Genomic DNA, 18,978 nt, shown 5'->3' with positions numbered 1-18,978 from the left:
CTGGCTCCAGGTTACACCCAGGTTACACCCAGGAGACTTCAGGGGTTTAGAATAGTAGCCCCCCCACACCCCTAGATCCTTCTTCGTGATTCCAGGGTGTAACCTGAACCTCGCTAACTCTGATGGCCACCCTGTTTATAGGCTTTTGGAGGAGCCGAGTGCGTGTGAACCTGCGCGGAGAACGCAAGCCCCCTCAGGGCAGTGGCGAGCTTAGCGGAGGTCAGGTTTCCATCCGAGGCTTTTTCGGAGAGGTTCCTGTCACGCTTTCAGCCGTGTGTCATGCCAGTGTCAGCTGTCAGCGCTTGTAGCATCTATTCAGCACAATTATGTCATTCTCCCTTTGGCCACACAATTTTTAAGGAGTGGAGGGGGGGGGGGGGTTGTGCTAATGTTTGTAGGCGTGTGAGAGAATTGTTAGCCTGAAGCTTTGTACTTGCCACAGTGAATGAACCTGGTTTACGCAGCGTTGTCTAGAAGGCAACAATAATGTGAACGATAACACAACAAACAAAACCAAGACAGTTAAAACGTATTCTTCCAGAATGATGACTGTTTTACAGGCCTCACCTGGTTAAGCAGACACATTCTGCAGCCGAATCCAGGGTTCCAATGATAGCTGCCACATCTCTTTCTCCTGCAGCCTGACGTTGGAGTCATATTGCCCGACCGCAAAGCAGATCCCTTCTCCTGCGTCATCCTGCACCAATGCCCACGCCCAGCGGGTGGCTCCTGCACACCGCAGTAGGAGTCACCTGAAAAGGCGTGTCCTCTCACGTTCTCTGCCGCGCCGCTCTAATGACATGTGTGGCAGCTCCTGGTGCGGAGGGAGGCAGCGCTTAGCAGCACCAGAATGTGAGCGAACGTGCCCGTAGTTTAGCACCACCAGAATGTGAGCGAACGTGCCCGTAGTTTAGCACCACCAGAATCTGAGCTAACGTGCCCGTAGCTTTCCCCCCCCTTCTAGCCTAGTTAGACTTGGGCACAGTGCTCTGAGAGAGAGAGGAATCTGCGGGCACAGGGCGAAGGACAGTTCTGGAGATGTGGGCAGACGGGAGGGAGGGGATGGGGGTTGGCACTCGCTGGCACTCGCTGGCACAGCAACGTACGAGGCTAAGAAAATGTTTCATCATAGAAACACGTCTTCAACGGATCCCGTGTCACGCGTGGGTTGAAAAGGTCGGGTCCACATGCAAGTGAAAAGAAACTGTCAAACGGCATAAACTATCAAGAGCACGCTTCGTGACACATTGCTCAGTCGTCCGTCCCTCTCGGCCTCTTTTGCTCAATGTAGTCGCTGCCCTTACCATAGCCAAGACAGAGCAGGATCATCGGTGGTGTGCTGTTTAGACAACATGTGCATGCAAGGGAAAAATTGCAGGGTATTTGCTCTGATTTGTAACTGAAAATCATGTGTTCTACCACAACTCCCATGCATCTCTGCTTAATGAGTTTTAGAGACTCCCACTGCTTCGTCCAGATGGAAGTATTTGGTTCCGTAAGCAAGACAAAATGCCTCAATAGTTCTGCCTCTTCCAGTCAATTGGATTTGTGCCTAGCTTGTTTTATTACTCTGTCACTCACCACTCAGGTGCATAGTGCCTGCCATAATTACCATCCAGGCCTCACCCGAAAGATCATTGCCTGTTTTGACATTTCCCAACCATTTTAAAAGATGGGCGGCTCTTCGTGACATGATTAACGAGGTGCGGAAAGATGAGCCCAATGCACTGCCATGTAAATTAAGATGTTTCAACACAGCATCCTTTCCCCCTTCTGCTAGTGTTATGATAAGGATCAGAGAGGCTTATGTACGGTGAATTAAAAGTTTCCCTCTACCACTGACCTGTGTGAACATTCTCAGTCACGGCACACTTGTTATCACCGAGGAACTCAAAGAAGCCATACCTCGCATACCAACTGGGGGAATAAGAGGGGGAAAAATGTGTCCCTCTCTCCAGTGGATGACAGTAGATCTATCATCCCTTTTAATCAAGCTTAGGAGTGAAGGGTCAGAACAGTCCAGATGAAAACTGCAGACTGCAATCATGTAACCGGCCAAAGAGGGAAGGCTCTATCACCGACACAATCGTTTTCCCTGTAACCAGTCTGCCTGTCTCAGTACGTGGCAGCAATTCTAAGGAAGTCTCTCACTCAATTTATAATCACTCGTCGGTTTGAAGAGATTCATCATTTAAGTGCCTTCATTTGATTTGACCTGTTTACAGGTACATCAAGTTTTCATGAATACCTTTCTTGTTATAGCAAAGAATGATTTGTATTCTGTGTGGTTCTACATGAAACCCTCTCTTGGCAGAAATAGTTCTTCAATAGATTAAACTTCCTTTAATGCTAAAAGCCAAAAGTGTTCTACAGAGGTTTCAAGGTCAATGCAGTGCACCACAAGCTGAAGAGGCTCAGAGTTCAACGTTCAACAGGAATTCAGCCCTTAAAGGTTTTTCTGTAAGGAAAATAACCAGACTGTGTAATACACTGTAAGTGAGAGTGAGGTGTGTACTCTACATGTATGCTCGTGCCACAGCAGGTACAAATCACAGTGTGTGTGTGTGTGTGTGTGTGTGTGTGTGTGTGTGTGTGTGTGTGGCCCATTTGATGTGTGGTTTTGTGGTGAAGCACTAAATGCTGTATACAGTAACATAGCTTATCACAAAGCCACAGATTGCATTCCCTGGCTGCCAAGTCCAAACAGATACACAGAAGTCTGTCTGCATCTGCCAAGGGCAAGCTTCGTTGTACACCTAAAAGAGAACTCACTTTTTCACTCAGGGGGGGCGGATTCCCTCTCTCTGGAGCTGTGTGTTGTAATTGAAAGCAAGAGGAAGCTGACAGAAAGATATGTATGTGCAGAGTGAATGGCAAACTTCTCCTTGGGCGTAGAGTTTTATCACAAGAGTGACAACCAGAGTGATCATAGAGTTGTGGTTGGGATGTCAGATCCTATCAGTGTCAAGTACGCTGCGCCTTCCCCGCTTCCTCTATCTTGTGTCCTGGAGCAATACTCCAGTTAACTGAGGGATCTGTTCATATTCAGGCACCACAATTAGGTGCTGGAACCCCGTTCCCTGACGGGATTGGGTTTAAGATTTTAAAATGTGAAACATCCTCAGTGTTCCATCTGACTGACAAATTCTGTTGCACAGTGATCGATGGGTGGTGCAGGATTGTGATGTAATAAATGTTAAAAACTGTGTATAGCCTGAGGACTTACACGCTCACGGCGTATCTAAAATAAGGTTATTATTTTGTACTTTTTGTGTAAGTAGTTTATCAGAAGCTGTGATCTGTTGCTAATATTTATTATGTTCCTTATGAAATGTTAAATAAGAATTTTAGCATTACGCCGTTGTAGAATGTAAGTTGTCGGTATTTAAGTATTTAAATTGTCAGAACAGTATCACGTGTCTCCCTCGGACCTTCATTCAAATTGGCACATCTGTGAAATGCTAAGTTGCCCCAATGTGTATTTGTTTAACTTGTCCTCATCCCAATGTGCTGCAAAATGTTCCAACACATTCATGTTGCCGTTGCCGTTTGTTTGTAGACAGTAATGACACTGATGTCTCCCCCATTCTCCGTTTCTGTCCCATAGAAGTCCACAAAGGGGTCTGCGGTTCTGGATGTGGTGCTCAGCCATGTGAACCTGGCAGAGACTGACTACTTTGGCCTGCGCTACTGTGACCGGAGCCACCAAACGGTGAGTCCCACAAAAAGCATAAATCTTTTTTACGCTTTTTTTTAAAGACCCAAGATTTTTATAGACTCAAGTTATAAAGAGCATTATCATAGCGTTACATTATGACAGTGTTATAATAAACCAACCAAGTACACATGGAATGTGGTGGATAAGGAATCGTTGAATATATCGGGACGCATTTGAGGTTGTTTTTTTTTAGGATAGTATTTTAGGATAACGTTGAAAACTCTCTCTTCACCTTGGATACATCCAGCATAGATCACAATCATGTCAGTTCTGTTCATCAGTGCCTCTATTGCGTTAGGGCACCATGCTTGCACTCTTCCTGCCCCGTGAGCAGAGGAAGCATCAAGCTCAATACTGCAGTAATTACCTCAAAGAGAGTGATGGTGCTGTGATGCGCAGTGACAGTCTGACAGGGAAAAGGGGACTGCGGACTAAATTATGACAGCGGATTTGATGTGTTGGGTGGATTTTTGAGAAAAGCTCTTTTTTTTTGGCCAGAGATGATGTAGAGCAGGGGGTCATTGCCGCTCTCCCTCTTAGCAGAAGGCGCTTTGGGAGGATGCGAGAATATAATTACATTTGCCTCTGGGCTCAATTTGGGATGGGAGGTTGGGATGGGATGGGATGAGGCGATGTACAGCCCCACATAACAGCAGAGCCGTGATATCCCAGCATCCCCCACCCCCTCTGACGGTAACACAGATGGGCGTAGTCTGAAGCAGAACCTTCTGGGGCTTGTCGGCTCTGTTTGGATTTATGGCTGCGATGACACTCACTGAAAAGGACTAAGAGGAGACGGGAAGGGTACAGCACTTAAAGGCAAAAGGGTCCGCAGCAACAAAAGAGAGATGGAACAGTATGCATTCATGTCTCACAGATGGAAAAATCACAAAAAAAAATCACTCATTTTTCAACACATTTTTCTGTGCGATTCACCACTATAGTAAGGATCGCATTAGAATCAAATGTCAAAGCTGTGGTTTACCTTTGTTCAAAGCTCAGACCATCCATATCAAGTCCATTTTACATGTATCTGCGAGCAAAAGCTTTTGTTCAAAGTAACTCAAAAATGAGGTCAAGCTCAAGCAAACAGCTAAGGAAATGATGCTCTTTTGTTAGAAGTGTTGCATGAACACTTCAAACTGAACTGTTTTGCCAGATATGAATGTAACACAGTTTGCCACAGAAACAGTGTATATTGCATTTGATTCATAAAGTAGTGTGAATCTTGAACGATAGACACCCTGCAAATCTTTCTGCCGTCGTTTTTCGGCCCACGCCAAATCTTTAGAATCTATCATACTGTTCATCATACCTCAAACGCTCGGCCTCCCCTCATCCTCCTCTCAGTCAGCACAATGATGTCAATAAAATAATATCATCTGTGCCTTTATCGTGTTTGTGTTGAGCGGGTTTAAAATGCCCTCAAGGTAATCTCTGCTCCTCCCCATGACACTTTCCTGAGCGCTTTGGCACAGCGCATAAATAGAGCGCTTGTAAATCAAGGTCTTTGTTTCTGGAGTTGTGTTATAGTGCACTATAAATTCTTCAACACTGCTGATGAAGCAATTTCTATCGTAGGCCTGCTACCCCCCCCCCCCCCCCTCCCAGATGTTTTTCCATCTGTTACAATGTGTGAGTCTGATGAGATGGGCCGAAAGCGACTGAAAAAAAAAATGATGTTTTTGGACAACAACAAAAAAGCAGTTATCAACTTTACAGTGAAGATTGTTTCATAGTCCTGAAAATGAATCAGCTTCTTTTGTTCAGAATCAGAATCAGAATCATAATTGGATTGATTTTTTCTGGTGTGAAGGTGCATACAGTAAACATAAAAACATACAAACACAATAAGTACTACACATAACATAAAACATAAAAACACAAATAAGTACTACACATAAGAAAAGTACTACACATAAGAACCAAAAAACACAATATATACGATACGTTCCTTGTTGAGATCTAGGTGATGTCTAGTAGGTGTTCTCCAACCTCTTGTTGAGATCTAGGTGATGTCTAGTAGGTGTTCTCCAAACTCTTGTTGATATCTAGGTGATGTCTAGTAGGTGTTCTCCAACCTCTTGCCCCTATTTGCATTATTTGCATTGTCTAGATCTAGAACACCAGCTGCACTGCTGTGATTATGGCAAATTAGATAAGACCCAGCAATTCAATTAAATTATTCTAATCGAGTCATGGCCAGCCGTAATCACCCTCCCTGTAGACCCGTATTAGTCAGCACTCTGAACCCTATGTGGAGGGTCTCCAGAGAGGAATTGAATCCCACAAACACACACGTCCCAGTTTTTCACTGGCCACACATGCCTAAAAGTTGTTCTAAAATCTCAGTTTTCTCCAATGTTGTGTAGTAGTTCATTTTAGGATTATCTTGCAGAGCTAAGAAGTGCTAGCTACAACAAGTTATGAGCTCTTTGGCTTGTCCTTACAGGAAAAAGCTTCCATGAACCTCCATGAGCCTTTAAAGCTTAATCAGGATTAGCCATTTTAGATTTAAATTGAAGGGTTCTTCAAACATATAGAAGTGCTCCTGTAAGTAGAACTGACGGAAAAAGAGAAGACTCCAGTAGAACTCTGTAACTGAATAATTACTGCAGCACCTCAAAGCGTAGCAGACAGCCACCCACAGTCTGCAAGAGTCTTGTTTTTCACAAGCATCTCCACGGTTGACTTTCCTTCCCTTTGTTCAGTTCTTGAAAATACAAAATACATGAAATGCATTTTAAACAGCACTTTGAGCCAAAGTCATGCATGAGGAAGTATGCCTTTTAATTTATGACAGAAATATGCAGAACGTAGGTGCCAACTCAGCTTCTCCCCTCCAGTCAGAGACAAGACAGGGGAGAGAGAAGGTGGAGATAGAGTGAGAGAGAGAGAGGGAGAGAGAGAGAGAGAGAAACAGAGAGAGAGAGAAAGAGAGTGAGCGGGAGAGAAGGAGAGGCTCTGAATCTTGATTGTGTGTGGCATGCCTTTGAGAAGTCAGTGGATTCTTTAATGTTTGCATATGTAATGTTTGCAGGATGTCAGCATCCTGTTTGTGTTGGTTATTAAAAGTGCAGGAAAAGGAAAACAGCACAGTGAGTTGTTGTTGTTGTTGCTGTTTGTTTGTTTGCAAAAGGGAGCAACACCACAGGCCCTGACGCGACTGTTAGCAGGGAAACGTTTCTGTGAAATAAACAACATCCGATTTTAAATTTAGCTTTCCTCTCTGCTGAGCTGGGGGAGGAGCGGAGGAACCTCGAGCAGGCAACACAGAATTCACTCAAAGCTGTCATGGTGCAGGTTTTTTTTTCTACATGTGAATACTTGAGCTTAGTTTCGATGATTATGGTAACATTATTATCATGTACTCTCCCCAGAGGGAGGCAAATGGTATTTAAAGCTGACTAGTTTCTCCTGGTGTGTAGGAAGGGCAGGCTAGTGTCCTGAAGTAATTATTTCTGATAGCACGAGGGGAAATGGAGAAACTGTCAAGTTTTGGGGGATGAAAGTCACAAATTATTCCTGTCATCAGCTAAGGGGTTCGTGGAGGATCATTGTCATAACTTCTTTGTCTGCGAAAGACCATGGAATTGAGAAATTCCATGAGCTCATTCATTGTAAACTTTGACAACTGTAAGAAGGAGCAGGCATTGTAAAGTTATGTCTCTGAGACATTGCACAGGCAGACTGGCACACTTCAACACTTCACATTTTTCACCAATCACATTACCCCAGAGAAGGAAACTACATGTATTACAAGCTAGTGGGAAAATGTCTTTCTTTTTTCTTTTTTTGTATTTTACTGGGCCACATGCTGTGACCTGTTCAAGCTCCATGTTTTATGGTTGCCAAATTTAATGACTCTCGCACAAAATTTGGAGCAGGCCCATCATAGGAAGTGGAGAAGAAGGAGGAGGAGGAGGAGGAGGAGGAGGAGGAGGGGGCTGTTTAATGGGCCACACATTATTGTGACTGTGAGCATGGCTGCACCTCCCCGTTCTCCACCAGGGATTAGGCTACTGGAGGAAATAAAAGGCCTGGTCTCCTCCTCCTCCTCCTCCTCCTCCTCCTCCTCCTCCAGCACTGGCGGAGCCTGTCAGGAGAAGAGGTTTATGGGCTGCAGTGCACCTGTTGCTATGTAAATCTCCTCACAATGCTTGCCCAGTGCCGGTAGTTTGAAACGTTTTGATCATTATTTGTGTTTCTTTGTGTTTTATAGTACTGGCTGGATTCCTCTAAAACACTGGCTGAACATAAAGACCTAATTACAAGTAAGTAAGAACTTCCATCTTGTGGCTACATTTTAGTGGGGCTTTAATATTAGATCCTTCAATTTTATTTGAAATGTTTGATGGATGGATGGATAGATGGATGGATGGATAAATGGATAGATGGATGGATGGATGGATGAATGGATGGATATATAGATGGATGGATGGATATTAGGTTAGAGAGCAGTAACTAGTAACATGTGTCTATTCCTCTTGCTACAGCAGGGCCTCCCTACACTCTTTACTTTGGTGTCAAGTTTTATGCTGAAGACCCCTGCAAACTTAAGGAGGAGATCACCAGGTGTGTGTTTCACTTAAACAGTCAGGTTATTACATACAGAGGTCAGGAGTTCTTGTGTTATGTACTGCATATAAAGCATAAGTTGTAGTGTATAACGCATGTTCGGTTACAATAGGCTTCTACGTTAGATTTGGTCTCTCAGCTTTTGCTTTTTGCCCGCGTACGTGTGTGTTTGTGTGTGTGTGTGTGTGTGTGTGAGACCTTTCATGTGCCGTTTCTTTTCCCCTTCAGATACCAGTTCTTCCTCCAGGTGAAACAGGATGTCCTGCAAGGCCGCCTCCCCTGCCCCTTAGACGTCAGCACTCAGCTCTCTGCCCTCGCCATTCAGGGTAAGAGCCTACCAGCGTTAACGCACACTGCCATCTACCAAGCTCTTACTCTGTACATCTAAAGAATGAGATGATGCCATGTAAGAAGTACATTATTCTACGTGGTATACAGTATAAAATATGTGTTTCTGGTCTTTAGGCTGTGTGTGTGTGTGTGTGTGTGTGTGTGTGTGTGTGTGTGTGTGTGTGTGTGTGTGTGTGTGTGTGGGAGTGTGTGTGAGTGTGTGTGTGTGTGTGTGTGTGTGTGTTTGTGTTTGTGTTTGTGAATGAATGTCCCTGCTGCTAGTATGCCTGTGTTTGTGGACATGGTTGTGTTTGGGAGTATTTCTGTGCTTCTGTGTTTCTGTGTGTGTGTAATACCCTCTCAACCTCTCACCCCATAGCTGAACTGGGAGACTACGACCCCTACAAGCACCTGGCAGGTTACGTATCGGAGTACCGGTTCGTCCCCGACCAGAAGAAGGAGCTGGAAGACGCTGTGGAGCAAGTTCACAAAACTATAACGTAAGAAAGAAAAACCTTCTGCTCCGCTCGTTTCTGACAATCCCTAATCCCTAATCTCACCCCAGCGACAGATTACAGATTAGGGGCTGCTGCTGAAACAGGACCTGGGAGACGTGCTGCTTTCTAGCTGTCTACATTCACTCCTCCTTCTCCAGTCAGAACAGTTACACATAACCCCACTTTCATATATGAAGCAGTGCCTCTCTCTTACAGGAAAATGTCTGCTCTCTACCATCAAAATTACATTAGACAGATGCATATTTCACTTTGCCCTACACATCTGTCGACCCACTGTGCATTAGCAGTGGACCATTAAGGATGAGCAGGACCTGGAGAGCACATGGTGCCTTCACAGCCTTCATGTGGAGATCTCTCTGCAGATTAAGGGCTAAAATGGATCCTCTGAGCCATGGGAATATACTGCACAGACTCGGAATGCTGTGTAAAGATAATACGGATTCTTTCCCCCTGGCTGCACTCCACACCTTTGTAATGGGAGACGTCAGGCGAGCTCTCTTGAAAGGATGTTGTCAGGCGGTGGCGGCTTTGTCCTGGGCCGTCTCCCTCACCTGTCTGGCACACTTCTGAGTGAGGTGCGGGGACAGGGACGGGGACGGGCCTGAGAAGAGACAGGACTGTCAAGCAGGAAGCAACAGAGGCAGAGAGTGAGAGGGGGGTAGTAGGAGAGAAACAGAGAAAGTAGAGAAGGAGAGAAACAGAGACGGGGAACAAATGAGTGGAAGTGAGAGAGAGAGACAGGGAAAAGGAGCATGAAAGCGAGAGAGGGAGGGAATGATCTGAATGAATGCTCCTGTGTTTCGGAGGCTGGTTGCACTCCTTAAGTAATGATTAACCCAATTCAGTAGTTTCAGTAGACATCTCAGACCTGATGTTTTAGATGCCCTTTCGTGCTCAGGGCATGACCAGTGTCTGTGATATTGGATAGTGTACACCTCATGCCTGAAGCTACAAAATGAACCACAGAACTGTCCGCAACTTACTGGAAGTCATTTGTCATTTACTTTTCAGTCAAAAAGATCAAGCATCTTTTCAGCTTTTGGGATACATACACCAATAATGAGTTATTCAGGTTAAACATAATAGTTAGAAATGCCTTTTTAAGTTTCAACTTGCTGCATTTTTTCAGCACATTATCACATCCATAAGATATCAGAGTTACCAGTGAAATAGCCCAATGTGTCACTGACCGTGTCAAGACGTCAAGACGTCAAGACGCTCATTTTCCCTTCTTCTAATTTGTCTCTGGCCAGTTAAGTCGCAAGTGTGTCTGATTTGAGTCATTTCTAAAGTGTTCACATCCACCCTTCTATCCACTCCTGGGCTCAGAGTCATTACTTGAGTGTCTGTCACTGCCCTGGTATGAAGTCTCAAACCTGCCCTCAAGATTGCTTCATTAATTAAACTCACATGCGGAGGTGCCAGGGATGTCATGGAAAGCTGTCCTGGAACTGATTGGGGATCAGCTGGAATGGCTTCATACTTCTGCCAGCTCCCCGCAGAACACTCTCTCACTCAGGGATGGAGGAGTTGATGGATGGGCAAGGCTGTGGAGGAATGGATAGGTGCCTGTTTTTTAAATGAGGGGGACCGGGCCAGAACGGTTGAGTCGGGGAGGGGATCACCGCACAAATTGGAAATGCTAGCAAGACAGGAGAGAGAGGGAAAGGAGAGGGATGAGACAGAGAGGATCCTAGGATGACAGACACGTTGATGGATTGGGTTGGTGTGTGTGGTGATGTGGGGTCTGAATGTTTCATACGTGGAAAGCGAGGTGAGGCAGCAGAAAAAAACAGAGAGATATGAGAGGTGCCAAGTTCACAGAGGCCAAGATGGATGACAGAGTGAGGGGAGGAACACAGATAGGCTAGATGAGAAAAAAAATCGAGTCAGAACGAGGAATGGTCACTATATATGTTCTTTATGGATGATGTTACTAGCTTCAGGAACCAGAGCCTAAGATCTGTCCTTTGCCTTGTTGTGTACCTTGTCACCATCACCTCTCTATGTTGTTGCCTCTCCCTCCACTAGCCTAGCAGGATAGAAGGGATAAACCAACACACAGCTGATCTCTGCTCCTCACTGAGCTTGTGAGCATTTTCAATATGTCGCTACTGTAGGTTAAAGAATAAGGACAGTGTCCCGCCCCAGATGTTACCACTGATTGTAACTGCACAGAGCTGTACAGAAACACCTTCAGGCTCGATGTGAATCCGAGCCGGACGGATTCATCCCCAGACCATCACAGGTTTGCAGCCTCACAGCCAGTATCGTTTTACACTCAGACTCCGTCTCCCACCGAACTCAGCCTCTGGCTCCAGGAGATCTGCAGCCTCTCCAGGGACCATCATAAATAACCCACCAGCGCCCGCACTCCTCTCGTCTCCTCGTCTGTTACAGGACGTCTCGCAATCATCTCTCTGCTCCAGCGCAGGCGGCCGTCTGCAGGGAGTTGGTAATGGAAGTGGGGAAATGAGTGAAGAATGGTTGTTTGTTGTTGTTTCTCCTATAGGGGAGGGGCAGAGGATAGATGGATCAGGATAGAATCAAGGAGGAGAAGGATGAGGAGGAATGAAATGCGTGCCTAGAGATGCTTAACTGCATGCTGATCTGCCGTTTTTTGCCACAGAGCGGGCAGCTGTCTAACATGTTTCATTTTTTTTTATAAATGACACACATTTGTGTCACGATGGTGGCACGGTATCAATGTTACTTGTGTGCTTTGGAAAAGGGAAAAGTAATCAGGGTGCAGGATCAGTCTCTTAAGTCTCTTAAGAGCAGAGCAAAAGAAACCCGTGATCCCTATCTAGCTCTTCTCTACACAATAAGCGAGTGCTGTAGACGGACTGCAGGAAAAGGCCATCTAGTGTGTTTCTGTCACTCAGTAATTTTCCCCCACCTGAAGACTGTCCGTCAGTTGAGTCTGTTCTTGAACGGAATTCTAGGAATTCAGTAATGTTTACATAGAAAAAAACGTTGATAACTTTTGAGAGTTAATGATTAAGACCTTGGTTAAATAAAAAAGAGCTCTCTGTGTGCCCTCTTTCCATATTTCACCCCTGGTGAATAGGACATGTTCACCCTGGTGTAGGAAGGAAACCAAAGGGTCAGGGAGAGGATTATGAGCAAGCTTGGGAATGGAGGCAAACACACAGGTGGCACAGATGTATTACACCAAAGCTTTGAATGCGGACTAGACATTAGACTCATCCAATCAGCCAGTGATTGTAGAAAGCAACTCTCCAGGCAAGAAAAGATCTGCCTGGATTTTGTGTGCAAGTACTGTACTGTGATTGCTTTGGAGCTACTCACTCGCTGATGAGACACTCTGTGTGTGTGTGTGTGTGAGTGTGTGTGTGTGTGTGTGTGTGTGTGTGTGTGTGTGTGTGTGTGTGTGCAGGGGCGGCCCTAGCACATTTGGCGCTCTAGGCGAGCTTCACTCCTGGCGCCCCCCCCCCCCCCCCCCCCCCAAATATATATATATTTTTTTTTCCCACGAAAACGGAATTGCAACTTTCAAACGCTATTTTGCCCTGTAAGACTGCTTTCTTTCACATAAACACAACAACGATCGCGACGATGAACAAACATTAATTCAATAACAAATCACTGAGAAAATGTCACGCCAGTGCTGGACTACGCTCCGGCCACGCCCCCTGTTCAACTGTTGATGGACACACACACACACCTCCACGTCATCTTCCCAATCGCATGCAAATAATGTTTTCTTAGTCTTCTAAAAGTGAATCTAAAATGATATAACAAAAGTATGTATTATCATAATTTGTTAAATTGAGCTATTATGTAGTTATTAAGCATTTTGGTGTATTTGGACAGCCTGACATTTTTTTATTCCAAGATGCATAGCTCTTGATTAGTTGAATCATGTCTAATTAAACTGGCTAGCTCGCTCCACCAAAACTAAAGCTGTCCAAATTTGATTACTCATTTTTTTATAACGCAAAATGACACAAATTGCGGTACAGCTGAACTTGAACTGATGTTTTGACTGAATGGCAATAACAAGGAACGTCACAAGTCACTGGCTAGTTAGCGTTAGCTAGATTACATAGGCTACAATCCATCCGCTAAAGTTGACAATACAACACTTGGATTTTTACCAGTATTCCTCACTTGTTGACAAGTTGCCGTGTTTGGCTTCCTTAATGGGTGTGCTATGCAACGAGTAAGATATGTGTAGTGTTGCACTGGCTATTGGCTTTATATGTGCGCCCCTATTTTAATCATGTCTTTTTTTGTATAATGTAGAATAAATGGACATATCATTTTTGATATACCCGCCTCTGTAAAATCCTTAAAGAACTATGTGACAGGGAGTAGGAAAACTTTCAATGATAAGGTACATCTTTTCTTCTTAACTCCACTAAAGTCCCGGGGGCAATTCACGCATTCGTGAACGTTTTCTTATCTGGAATTCATTCTAGGCTAGAACAGGATTTAAGGATTTACCTTGGCACGTTTCTCTTCTTCTTCCTTTCTTTTCTTCTTAAATTGCGCCCCGGATGGCTTTTGCCTCTTCATTATTTTGTTCTTCAAAGTTTCTTGAACACACATACACTCTAACCAAACGCCTCACTGTGCTAGCATGTTCTGACAACACCAAGGACGTACATACCCCTTCCGTTTTCGATTTTTGGCTCATTTTACCCTAATGTTAGATTTTTTTTTATGTCAAAATATTGGTTGGAGATATAGAAGGGGGCGCAAAAAAAACTCTGTCCAGCAAAAAGAAAACACAATTCTTGTTTTTTTTTTTTTTTTTGCTGGGCGCAGTTTTTTGCGCCCCCCTCTGAGTGGCGCCCTAGGCGACCGCCAATACCGCCTGTAGGAAAAACCGCCCCTGTGTGTGTGTGTGTGTGTGTGTGTTCATGCACGTGTGTGTGTGTGTGTATGCATGTTTCTCCCTGTATTTGTGTATGTGTGCATACATGTCCATCTGTGTGTGTGTGTGTGTGTGTGTTTGTGTGTGTGTGTGTGAGTGTGTGTGTGAGTGTGTGTGTGTGTGTGTGTGTGTGTGTGTGTGTGTGTGTGTGTTTGTGTGTGTGTTTGTGTGTGTCAGTGTGCATGCATTGGTTCACCAGATGCCATCTCTGCATGGCTAGTAATGAGATCACCTCTCTTTCTCAGGGGTCAGGTTCCTGCCGAAGCAGAACTCAATTATTTAGCCATTGCCAAAACACTGGAAATGTATGGAGTTGATCTTCATCCAGTATTTGTAAGTATTTACACATGATGAATATATGTATTATTTTGGGATAAACATGTAGCAGAAAAATCTGTTTTTCTCCTTCAATCACATTGTTGCTATCATGTAAAATGGTTTATTTTCTGTAGTTAATGATTCCGTGGTTATTTTTGTTTTTGCTTTTCAGGGAGAGAGCCACTCGGAGTATTTCCTGGGGTTGACTCCAGTCGGAGTGGTCGTGTACAAGAATAAAACACAAGTTGGGAAGTATTTCTGGTAGGTGTGAAGTTGGCAACACATACCGTGGAAAATTAGATTTCTGTTCACGCCAGAGAGAGACTGTGCTTTTTCTACTATTAACAAGCTGCTGTTGAATCAGTGTCATCTCTCTACATTCATTCTCTATTTGCAGCTAATCATACATACCTCTCTTTTTTGAATACATGGGGTATTGTTTCTGAGATACAGGTCTCTAAGATAAAGACTGTTGAGAAATACCAAGCTCACAAGGTGGGGCTATGGAGCAGGAAGTGGGTTTGCTGTAGGGAAGGACTTGACCTTCAGGGCAGTAAATATTTCATTGCATGCGCCCATAGCAGAGTGCACCTGTCCTAACTTGTGTCTTGTGTTTGTTTACAGGCCAAGGATTACAAAGGTCTATTTTAAGGAAACACAATTTGAGCTCCGTGTCGTCGGAAAAGATGTGAGTCTTTTTTCTTCTCCTTGGGTGTCTTTTAGTGTCTTTTGCAAAAGAGTACACCTTAATCCTAGAAGAGCAGTGTGAGTCACGGCATGAAGCAGGTCATTCATTCCTGTGTGTGTCTGTGTATGTGTGTGTGTGTGTGTGTGTGTGTGTGTTGGCTGGAAGGGGTTAGAGTGAAAGCACGTCTCTGGTGTACCAGTGTGGTGTTGGGTGTTCAGTCTTACAACATCAAAACTCACTCAAGCAGAACACAACACAGCAATGTGATAATGTACCTTGTGTTGCTTCTACTGATCCTGCTGTGTGTGTGTGTGTGTGTGTGTGTGTGTGTGTGTGTGTGTGTGTGTGTGTGTGTCTGTTTGTGTGTCTGTGTGTGTGTGTGTGTGTGTCTGTGTGTGTGTGTGTGTGTGTGTGTGTGTGTGTGTGTGTCTGTGTGTCTGTCTGTGTGTGTGTGTGTGTGTGTGTGTGTGTGTGTGTGTGTGTGTGTGTGTGTGTGTGTGTGTGTGTGTGTGTGTGTGTGTGTGTGTGTGTGTGTGTGTGTGAAAGACCTGAGATGACATAGATGACATACGACTTTCATTAGTTTCCTGTTCATTATCACAATGTGTGGGAAATGCCTGAGAGAGGTCTGTTAGCAGCCTGTTAGCTGCGAAGCCCAAAGGTCAATAAGGAATCCGCTATTGATCATGGTGTGGTGGGCGCCCTCACGGCTGAAGAGATTAACCTCCAGAGGATAGGAAATCCATGAACCACAAACAAGATGCATGTGTTTATGTGCACACAGACTACAGCTTAGCATCCCACACAGAAGTCAAGTATCTGTCTCTTTCCAACTATGAATTGTAAAGAAATAACATTCAAAGCTTTTCAGTTTCCCATGCATGCATAAGCCCTTGTATGACACAGGAATGAAAGTTGCATAATTTGCATTATTTTCTGGTTCAGCATGGACTGAATAGGCTTAGCTGATCATACAAAGGTCCTTTACGTGAAAATTACTGATGTAACCAAGCATCATGGAAAATAAAATGGTGCCTTGATATTAATGCAGATCGCTCTGTTTTTTTTCTGTTCCCAGTGCAGTGAAACGTCCTTTGTCTTTGAGTCTCCCACTAAGACGGCCTGTAAAAACCTTTGGAAATGTTGTGTAGAGCACCACACCTTCTTCAGGTAAAACGCTATTCTTCTCCCAGCGTAATTACACATGTCCAAATCTACAATGAACAAAACAATCAAGTGTCAAGTACACACAGCTGGCCTGAAATATTTAACCTGGCACTGCTGCAGTCAAATTCCATTGAAACTCCATTGAGGAATGTGCCGCTCTTCACTTGATTAAATTCCAGCACATCAAAATATTCGGACACTGGATTCCCTATTCATTCCTATTCAGACCAATTAACCAATACATAAAGTGGGCCTACGTGTAGAATTAGTGTACTGCACTTACACGATACACTTACAGTAACACTTGTAAAACAGCGTAGAAACACAGGTATACATGTTTTATATGGATAGTCCTGTGACGTAAAGTAAAGTTTGATGAAGAGTCAGTAAAATTGCAGAGTAGAGTTAGCAGGTTATTTCAGGAAACCTCCGATCCCTAATTTGTTGTCTGACTTACTATCTCATTTCTGTCTAATTATGACACTCGGCCCCCCACCACAGTAAATCCATGACTCGTAAATGTGCTACAGGCCTTCCCTGTCTCTCTCTCTCTCTCTATCTCTCTCTCTCTCTCTCTCCATATCTCCCCTCAAAGAGTTCACCAGGCTGCAGTGTAAATCCCAAATCTCACAAGGCTCGCCCAAGCAGTACTTTCCCCCGGGCCGACCCTGGTGTTGGTTTAATCAGAAGGGGCTTTAGCGAGCCCGGCCCCAGAGAGCCTAAGAGGCCGTGGTGGACCGAGCTCGCCTGCTGATTGGGGGGCGGTAATCCTCGTGTGAACCCACCAACCTGCAGGTCCTGGAGCAGGATGCAGGAAGGCAGGCAGGGGGTGGGAGGGAGAGGAAACCAAGGGGCAACCATTCTCTTGGAGAGGTGTCCATTAGATACACAAAGAGGAGCTCCAACAGTCGCTGGCACCAGGCTGGTTCTGCTAAAGTTATTGTGTCAAACAAACAGGAGCATATCGGCTGGAGCCTTCAAGCTAAATGTTGAATTCAGTCTTTCAACAATTCCCTTTATCAAGATAGTATTGCCTACATTGTAAAAATATGAACGGATTAATCATTTTGCACAATTCTAAGGCAGAGGCATAAAGAGGCATATTGTAAGGCTAACTGAAGTCCAGGAGGAAAAGACATGTCTTGGCCTGAGCCTTTTTAAGTGTGTAGACTATTCATCTCCAACTGCCATTCTTGCTTCTGTCCATATTCTCTACTGAGAAGGCACGAAATGAAAAGACTTGAGCACATTTTGATGTATTTTCATTTTTGAAGGTGCACAGAATTTCAGTAATTCCTGTCATGAAGGTCAGCGGTTGGCAGATGCCGATTGAAAATCAGATTCAGTAACATACACACCTTGCGGGGAAAGCACCAGCCTAGAGAAGCTTTAGCTCGTTATTGCACTAAGCTGTTCTGGTTGCACAGTGGTAGTCAGTGGACTGTGCAGTCAGTCAACAATGTTGGTTTCATGCAGGCTATGCTGGGAGACAGCCTTGACTGAGGTCGTTTTGATTTACCTTGACTGGATAATTTAGCGCACATCTGTGATGACTTTTGACCAGCATTGCCTGTAGTGCTGGTCTCCCTGCATAAACCAGCATTCCCTCAGGTACCAGTGAACCGTCTAGTATCGCCCTCCTTTCTGTCAGCAGGGTGAACACTGCTGTATCCTTCCATAGGAGGATAAACAACACCAACTCTCAAATTGAAACTTTTATCAATGGGTAGCTAAGGTCAGACCATGAGGCAGTAAGAGCTTCAAACGACAGCGCTGTATATTTCCATGCAACACCATAGGTTTCAACACATTCTGTGTACTTGATGTGGAATGATTGCATGGCTCTAGAACTAGAGTAGCACTATATATTTTAAGTACAGCACACCTGAGTCTCAGAATCCTCTTTGATCAGTTGTCTTTTTGTTCCTCTTTTGTGCATTAGTAAGTCCTGGCTTTTCCTACCAGAGCTTTTGAACTGTGGGATTCTAAGAAGAACACAGCAAAAGCTGTTTTTTGTAGTAACGAGCTTCATTAAAATACAGCTTCTAAGGCGGAGGCTCCAAAAATAAGATTGTTATACAGAAACACTATTACCCAGTGAAGAGGGAAGTCTAGTACACCGTGGGGAGTGAGAAGAGGCATATGCTATCATGAGTTTGCCATCTCTGACATTTACGGTTATTTAGAAGAGAAGGAGTAATCTAGAATCTTTAGGGTTTATCATTTATCTCTTAAGGACCCTTGAAGGGTTTGCGTAAAACCCTCTGACGATGGATCCTTTGGAGAACTCCTTCGAGGATTCTTTTTGTACCTTTACATCTATTCTCCGGCAAATTAGTTCCTTAGAGCTTTTACTTTTTAAGGAATGTATAAAGAACCTGTTTCTGTTGGACGGAGGTACGTATACATTGTGCATCATGTACCTCTACTTATTAAAAAAAACATGATTTACAACCGCAAAAATATGGGGACATCACAGAACTTATTAAAACAAAATATTAAACAGCTTACTATCACAGAATTTATTAAAACCAAATATTAACTAATGAAGTATGTGTTTTCCAGAATGCCAGAAAATGACTCCAATACACTGACGAGAAAGCTGTCTAAATTTAGCGCGCTCGGCTCCAAGCATCGTTACAGGTGAGTTGTTTCACCTGACATACAGTGATGGTGAGAACAAAACTAAAATATCTGTTTGAAAATCTGGGTCCATTTTTTTTTTTATATTGATCAGAACCTAAATCCGTGTCCTTAA

At 44.2% G+C, this 18,978-nt stretch overlaps 1 protein-coding gene across 2 annotated transcripts in view; it reads left to right on the top strand.

Annotated features, from left to right (window-relative positions):
- The window catches only part of epb41l4a (erythrocyte membrane protein band 4.1 like 4A), a 43,150-nt gene that overhangs the window by 12,129 nt on the left and 12,043 nt on the right, over positions 1-18,978 (top strand). For both annotated transcript variants that reach the window (XM_031558604.2, XM_031558603.2), the window contains exons 3-12: positions 3,608-3,712; positions 7,941-7,992; positions 8,215-8,293; positions 8,525-8,622; positions 9,006-9,126; positions 14,293-14,380; positions 14,538-14,626; positions 14,990-15,053; positions 16,132-16,223; positions 18,786-18,863. In XM_031558604.2, the coding sequence (XP_031414464.1) occupies positions 3,608-3,712; positions 7,941-7,992; positions 8,215-8,293; positions 8,525-8,622; positions 9,006-9,126; positions 14,293-14,380; positions 14,538-14,626; positions 14,990-15,053; positions 16,132-16,223; positions 18,786-18,863 (866 nt within the window). The remainder of the gene's footprint in view (positions 1-3,607; positions 3,713-7,940; positions 7,993-8,214; positions 8,294-8,524; positions 8,623-9,005; positions 9,127-14,292; positions 14,381-14,537; positions 14,627-14,989; positions 15,054-16,131; positions 16,224-18,785; positions 18,864-18,978) is intronic.

The sequence above is a fragment of the Clupea harengus genome, chromosome 21 (assembly GCF_900700415.2).
Source record: "Clupea harengus chromosome 21, Ch_v2.0.2, whole genome shotgun sequence".
In the NCBI taxonomy this organism is placed as follows: domain Eukaryota; kingdom Metazoa; phylum Chordata; class Actinopteri; order Clupeiformes; family Clupeidae; genus Clupea; species Clupea harengus.
This window is presented reverse-complemented; position numbering and strand designations above follow the sequence as displayed.